Source organism: Vipera ursinii, assembly GCF_947247035.1.
Source record: "Vipera ursinii genome assembly, chromosome: 1".
Classification (NCBI taxonomy): Eukaryota; Metazoa; Chordata; class Lepidosauria; order Squamata; family Viperidae; genus Vipera; species Vipera ursinii.
In genome coordinates this window covers 196,279,855-196,287,418 of record NC_139512.1, presented here as the reverse complement: position 1 = coordinate 196,287,418, position 7,564 = coordinate 196,279,855, and the positions used below count along the sequence as shown (strand labels likewise).

At 47.2% G+C, this 7,564-nt stretch overlaps 1 protein-coding gene across 2 annotated transcripts in view; it reads left to right on the top strand.

The window, feature by feature from the left end:
• The first annotated feature begins 662 nt into the window (after positions 1 to 662).
• SPRED2 (sprouty related EVH1 domain containing 2) overlaps positions 663 to 7,564 on the top strand; it is an 89,771-nt gene continuing 82,869 nt past the window's right edge. For both annotated transcript variants that reach the window (XM_083367825.1, XM_083367826.1), the window contains exon 1: positions 663 to 1,273. In XM_083367825.1, the coding sequence (XP_083223951.1) occupies positions 1,233 to 1,273 (41 nt within the window). In that variant the 5' untranslated portion in view covers positions 663 to 1,232. The remainder of the gene's footprint in view (positions 1,274 to 7,564) is intronic.

The following is a 7,564-nucleotide window of genomic DNA, read 5'->3' as shown; positions in this document are numbered from 1 at the left end:
ATGTACACATGTTGTACTTTGACAATAAAGGTTTATTATTGCCCCCGAAAGACAGCATCCCATATCAGTGGGCTCACGGAAAGGAAAAGGAAGCCAGTTGGAAGTTTTAGCAAACGTGAAAGAAACGGTATCCTTGCACTTAAAAGATTGCTCGGGTCTCCGGAGTCCGATTTTAAACTTGAGTCGAGTCATTTCTGCTTCTGTATCTCTAGCAACGTTGGTTAGAGAGCGTGCGAGTAAGCCATGTTTTCTTATTGAGGGGAGGAAGGTGTGACCGAGCGCCTAACTAACGTTTGCTCGACTTCTGCTCGGGGAGCCACGTGGAACGCGTCTTCTGCCATTCCAAACACGCAAACACACCCCTCCCCGCACGCGCTCAAAAGCGCTTTCTCGGACTCCGGGCCGCCCGTCGCGCGGGTCCGGCGGACCCCTGCAGCCCAACGCCAGCCTCCTTCACCCTTCGCTCCCGCCAAGACCGCCCGGAGGAAGGGCTGGAAAAGGGGCCGAACGACTGCCGCCGGACGCGTCCCTGGCGCGAGAGACCCCAGCGGCGGTTTGTTGAGGCCCTCGGGGCAAGAGCTGGCGGAGACCGCGACGGGTCTCCCGCTTTCCTCCCGCGCCTGGACTCCTGGCTCCCGACCATCTTCTTGAAGGGAGGGAAGCTAGCTGGCGCCTTGCCCGCCTGCCTTTCTCCCTCCCCGAAAGCAGCTGGGCTGCTCGGATAACGTCATCGCTTCCGCCCAGCTTCCTCCTCCTCCTCCTCCTCCCGTTGGCGGTGGCGCTAAGAATCCAACATGGAGTAAAGGAGGCGGCGATGGGGCTCGGACGCGGCGGCCGCCGGCTGCAGCACCATCCGGGCGCCTCGGCCGACGCGGCGCCCCGCTGCCTTCCCGCGCGCTGAGCGGCCCTGCCGCCGCGGCTCTCGTCTCTCTCTCTCTCTCGCGCGCGCGCGCTCAGCCCGGCGCTCGGCAGCCGACGAGGCCTTTAGCAAACTGCCTGGCTTCCTTCCTTTTCCCTCCCCATCCCTGCCCCCTTTCCCCCCCCCTCCGCCCGCCCGCCCGCTTTCCAGCGAACCGAGGCGGTCTCTCCCCGCATCCTTCGAGCTCGGTCGGCCTCTCTCTCTCCTCTCTCCTCGATGTGAAACTGAGGGGGGGCCCCCAAAAAATAAATTAAAAATAAAATAAAAACAATGAAGAGGTGCAGCCCGGCTGCCCGCGGCGGGGGCTAAGTCCATGCGAAGGAGAAAAATGACCGAGGAAACCTATCCAGACGAGTAAGTGTCCCGACGAGCAGAAGGGAGGGGAAGGGGGAGCATGCTTGTAAACATCTGGCGAGGGGAGGGGCTCGGTGTGGTCGTGGCGAGCTTTTTTTTTTTTTTCTTTTTCTTTTTTTTCCCCTCTCGTAGCCGGGTTGTCCCGGTCCCCGGCTCGATCGCCAAAGAAGCGCCAGCTTTGCGGTTATCCCGCGTCTGGGTCGCTTTGCCCGGGAGCTCTCGGGCTTCCCAGCGCCCACCTTCTCTCGGCCGTGGCTGGAAAGGTTGGCGCAGGGCGTGCAGCGCCCCAGTTCTGCAGCCCGCCCGCGTCGGGAGAGGGAAATGTTGTTACCCAGCTCCTTTCTGGCCAAGGGGGCGAGAAGGAGTAGAGAAGTATGGATGGACTCGCGGGGGGGGGGAGTTTGGGGGGGGGCGGTAATCCGTCTAAGACGGGCTTTTTTCCCTCCTTTCTTCTCTGCGTTCCTCTTCGTGCTGCTCGCTCTGGTAAAGCTTGAGGGTCGCTATTGATGCCAGTCTCTATTCTTCCCCCCCCCCCGCCAGCTTTCTCGGCCACCCCCACCCCCTTTTCACTTCTCCCCTGCCTGGCTTTTGCTGTTTTTGTTTTTTTTTTGCAGCATTCACATCCGCCATTTCTTTCTTTCTTTTTTTTTTTCTTCTTGACTCGCTCTCATTTGCATACCACATTTCCATTCATAAAAAAAAAAAAAACAACACCGTTCGAGGCCAGGAGTCTGCTCGGACCGTGGGAGAGAGAGAGCCACTCGGGGGGGGGAGGAGCGGGGGGGGGGAAAGGAAAGGTTTGATCGCTGTTGCAAGGCGACTTCGGGCTGTCAGATACACACACACACACACACACAAAACACACACACACAGAAAACACACACCCGCGCGTTGGCTTTGGGGGGGGGGCAGCGGATCGCCACGGTGTTTGCCTGCCTGCCTGCCTGCCTGCCTGGGCCTTGGCTACTCTGAAGCTGGCCTGGGTGGGAGAAGGAGGGGGGGGTGGAATAGCATTTTAGGCACGGCCGCCTCGCTGCTTTCAGCTCATTGTGATAGCCTTGCAGCCGGTCGGGACCGTCTCTTGTGTGAGAGGGTAAACTGAAGAAATGGAGGTGGGCGGCCGAGGAGACAGCGGGAGAAACCATTGGCGGTCGCCTTCGCCCGTAAAAGTTTGTTAAACTTCCAACCAGATCCCTCTCGACGTGCTTCCAGGCTACACTGCAATCTGCCTGCTTACCGCGCCTCTCCTTTGAGGCACGGCTTTCTTTCAAATTGCCTGGGTGGCGGGGTGCGGCTCCCCGGGCTGCTGGTGGTAAAAGGTGACCCGGCTTGCCCGCAAGGGCTTGTAACTTGCCTCTCGCTGTCTTGACTCCGGCGAAGCTCTTTTTGCTCCCTACGGCTGCGTATGGCTGGATTCATTTCTGCCCCTTTTTTTTTTGTGAATAAGACAGGTTCCCGTTGTCGTCACATGATCCTGACATTCATAAATCCGGTAACCTTCAGCCTTCGTTCATTCACTCGCTCGCTCGCTCGCTGCCGGCCTGTCCTTTTACCTTTCTTGAATTGTTGGCGAGACGTGGGATTTGGGGGGGGGGAGAATAAGGAAACGCTTCTGAAAGATTAGGAAATGGATTTTCTCTGAACAGTAGCTTCTCTCGCCTAAAAGAAAGCATCTCTTGCATTCTGGAAATGGGAAGTGACTCACGCATTTCCCCCCCCCCTTTTCTTCTTTTTCTTAATGTAAGGGTTGATGATGAAGGTTTAAAATGAACATCCGTGGAGAGGATGTAGCTGTTGCTAATTCAGTTTGGTGGAAATGGGGTGGGGGCGGGGGCAGAGCCAGAGGGAAAGAGCAACTCTTACATAAACGACGCATTTGCCGGTTTATGGCCGAGCATGACAAAGATGGACTATTTCAGAATAGTTTAGACTGTTTCAATATTCCTTTTGCACCACCTGCAATCTGTATATAATCCGCAGCTGCCACACAGCTGTGAGCCCAACCTAGAAAAAGCATAAAAATAAAAAGAACATGGCCGAAAACAGCAAGACCGAGTTTGCTAAGCTAAAATGCAGATCATCAGTTTGTGTCTTGTGTCTGGTGCATTTATGGCTGTATGATTCTGGGCAACTGGGCTAATTCAGTGAAGAGTGGTTAAATGTAAAGGAGGCAAGGGCAAACCACTTCTAAAAAAAACCTTGCCAAGCAAACTGCAGGGACTACAGTAGTTATGGCAGCTGCCAGGAGACAAACACTGATTTGAAGGCAACACACAAAACACAAAATTAAATGAACATGAAAATTAAGTAGCCTTGGTGGAGCAGTGGGCTAATGCCTCCTTAAGTAAGACCAGCTGCCTGCAATTAGTGCAGGTTCGCATCCCACCAGGCTCAAGGTTGACTCAGCCTTCCATCCTTCCGAGGTAGGTAAAATGAGGACCCAGATTGTTGGGGGCAATTAAGCTGACTTTGTAATAATGCCGCTTGGGGTGTGTGTGAAAGCCCTAATAAGCAGGCATATACATAGAATGAATGCTAAGCTTGTAAGCCGCCCTGAGTCTTCGGAGAAGGGCGGGATATAAATGGAATTAAAATAAAATAAATAAAAATAAAATCAGTACTATAGTGTATGTGTCCAACCGAAGTGAGACAGAATGGTTTCTGGCCCTGGAATGATATTGGGTCGTGTTGTCAATAGACTGTTCAGTGTTCACAATGCTTGTAGCTGCTCCTTGGCAAGTGTGTTTAGGTTGCAACTTGCAGCATTTCTCAGAGACTTTCTGGACATAGCGACTTGGGTACATGATGTCTGGATAGGCATAGAATAGCCATTTTTAGACTGGCTGCCCTAGTTTTTCTTAGAATGGGAAACTGAAAAGGCCTCATAGAAGACAACTTAAAAATCCTGGCTCTGCAGTGGCTTGGCAGCACGCTATTTTCCCCTTGTTACTTCCCTCTTTCTCTCCCCTCTCCCTACCACCAAAGTGAGAAATATGGAACAACAGGAACTACTGAGTTGAAAAAAAGCTCCATCCCATGAGTGGAAGATGAAGCTGAGAAGTGAAGTCCTTGTATTTCTTGGGCAGGGATGAGCTAATACGATATATATTTTAATTCGTATTAAATATTTCAGTGTTGCGCTTGCGTGTTGTAGATTTGAAAATAAATAAATGTAGATTTGAAAATAAATCGTAGGGCAACAATATTTGAACCAGGGAACCTCCAAGAGGCTAATTTACACAGAATGAATCCGAAATCTGGACCCAGAACTCCTGTGGGATTGAAGTTTGGCAAAGTTGTGGCCACTTCACAATCACGATGCTGCTGCAGTTAAAGGTAAAGGTAAAGGTTCCCCCTCACATGCGTGCTAGTCGTTTCCGACTCTAGGGGCCGGTGCTCATCTCCGTTTCATAGCCGAAGAGCCAGCGTTTGTCTGAGGACGTCTCCGTGGTCATGTGGCCAGCATGACTAGACGCCAAAGGCGCACGGAACGCTGTTACCTTCCCACCGTAGTGGTCCCTATTTTTCTACTTGCATTTTTACATGCTTTCGAACTGCTAGGTGGGCAGAAGCTGGGACGAGTAACAGGCGCTCACTCTGTTACGTAGCACTCGGGATTCGACCCGCCAAACTGCCGACCTTCTGATCGACAAGCTTTAGCGTCCTAACCCACTGAGCCACCGCGTCCCTGCTGCTGCAGTTACATGACCCTTATTCCCAGTGGTTCCTCTGCAAGCTTCCCACAGGGAAGGTCCATATGGAAGCCAGCAGGAACTTGGAAGTTGCTCCCATTCCCACAACTCTTTTTACCAGTGGTCATTCTGTTTCTCTGTTAAGGTAAAAAAATATCTCTGAAACGTGAACCCAACAGGTCACCACGGGTTGTCTAGTAGTTGTTAAATACTTTTACTTACCCTGGTGGCTTAACTGAAAGTGGTGCTCATTCGGAGCGAAGGATTCCATTTACTTGGCATATAAGCAAATGGGGCATAAATGAAGAGCCAAATAAAATACAGAAATCTGTGAATAATGCCTTCAGGTGCTTATATTTTATATTTTGGCAAAAGACACAGGTTTGGGCAACATATGCTGCATATTTTATGGGCCCAGGATAACTGCAAATCTCCCTGACCCTTTTCTAAAAGGCACTTTGACACAAACCTGTTTGGCACAGATACAAGATGAGGATATAAACAATAGCCTAGTCATTTCCACCTATGGCAAGAACTATTTTAGTCCTGGCAGCAGTAAGTTAGGAGGTTTGTCTGTTGAAAACCACAGTTTTTAGCATTTGTTTATAATGGAGAACATGCTGTAATAAAAACATACATATCCAACTCCCAGAATATGTAAAATTAGGATAAGCAGATATGTATAGCCACAGAATCATTGGTAAAGCATAATGAACTGTGTTGCAAGTAAGCTACAACTATCTTCAGTTGTGGTTTGGGTATCATAAACATGATGATTATATTTGAAAATTAAGCTATCCCCGTTTCTTTTGCTTAATGTTTTTGCTTCCAAGCAACCATTTTTGGCAATATTTTCCCAAGTTTCTCTCTAATGACATGAGGATTTTGACAGTTTAAATTTAATACAGGTAGTCCTCGATTTACAACAGTTCATTTAATGACTGTTCAAAGTTACAACTGAAAAAAGGTGACTCTGCTATAATATATGCTACATCATTGTGGCTCTTCTTATTGCCTTTCATAAACCAAATGTTTCTATTCCAGGATATCCCATCATGTTGAGATTGGGACAGCTTGGCAAGAAGAAACATACGAGCTTAGCTGAAGTATTTTGATCGTTTAGTTGATATTATTATTGATCCCTTATCACTGACCGTAGCAAACCTCTGGTGCTTATATAGGTTACAGGGACTTGGGCAGTTTCATTTACCCCCTTACATTTAAGAGTGCAAGATATTTTCTCTTTGTGTATTATGTCAGCTAAGGTTAAAGAGGAATTTTAATATTAATACTTTAACAGTTTAATATTACCAACATGCCACTTAAATAGTAGGTTAGAAAAAATGAGATTTTTGGTCAGTTTTATTTCTTTTTCTGGAAAAAATATAAATAAATTTTAGAAACTAATTATATCATTACTGGCCATAAAATTACCATCTAGAATAGGGTATTTTAAACTGTTCGGTAGAACTTTTTATCAGCCGGTTTTCTATCACTAAGAGTTGTACCTTTCAATCAGGTTTTGAGAATATATCAATACATTAAGTAATGGTTCCACTGCCTGAAAAAGTTTGGCTTATCTTTGTTCTACAGCACTGAGTATATAAACCTTAGAGAGGAATTTCAGTTGATTGTCTCAGCACAACTCAGTACAGCTGCGCAATATGTTGTGCACCATCCGGAGCTGCCTTTGGTAAGATGGACAGCTATATACATTTGATAAATAAAACTGTTGATATTTATATTTCAGCATTATATTTCATAATACCATTCAAATGTGTCAAACACTTAAACATTTTGAAGTCAGTAACATATGACAGATATTCCTAAAAGATTACAATTGGAAAAATATAGAAGTCTAACTTGTTAATATCACTAAGGCAACAATGAGGAAAGTATACAGTATAACAAAAGAAATGTATGCATGCCTTAGTAGAAAGTCCTATTAAAATACAGCTCAATAGTTTGCAGATAAATGGCTATCAGATTGCAGAGTGTAAAAGTCTAACCCTTCTGCACTCCTTGCAGTTGTATGCAGGTTTCCTGGTACATATTTCTGTGGGATATCTTTCATACCCTCAAATTGTGATTGTCATCTCGCATGCAATTTGGTAGTTTGCATTTCATCTATCGCCTTTCCAGTATAAAATTGACTGCCAGATTGCAATCCTACATGTTATTTCAGAGTGACACCTCAGACTTGGAATAGTCCTTCAAAACAAAATTGTCCTACCAACATCAGTCCTGGATGATCAAGCTAACCTTGTTTTGTGCTTTAGTGTTAAATGTATAACAAATTTTTAACAGAAAAAATAAGCTGTAGTCTTATTACAATCTATAGTTGAAGATATAAATGAAAATTGAGTTGCGTGCTTTTAGATCAGGCATGTCAAACTCGCAATGTCACATGACATTGCGCAACGTATCGTGACTTTTCCCCCATTGCCGGCAATGGGGTAGGTGCGGTTTCGGCGTGATGCATCCGGCCTGTGGGCAGTTTGACCTGCCTGATTTAGATAGTGGAGCAATTGTATAATTCAACATCATCAGTAGGGTTATTGTATATGTGTCTCAGCAGTGTTTATGTCTAACTCTTGCC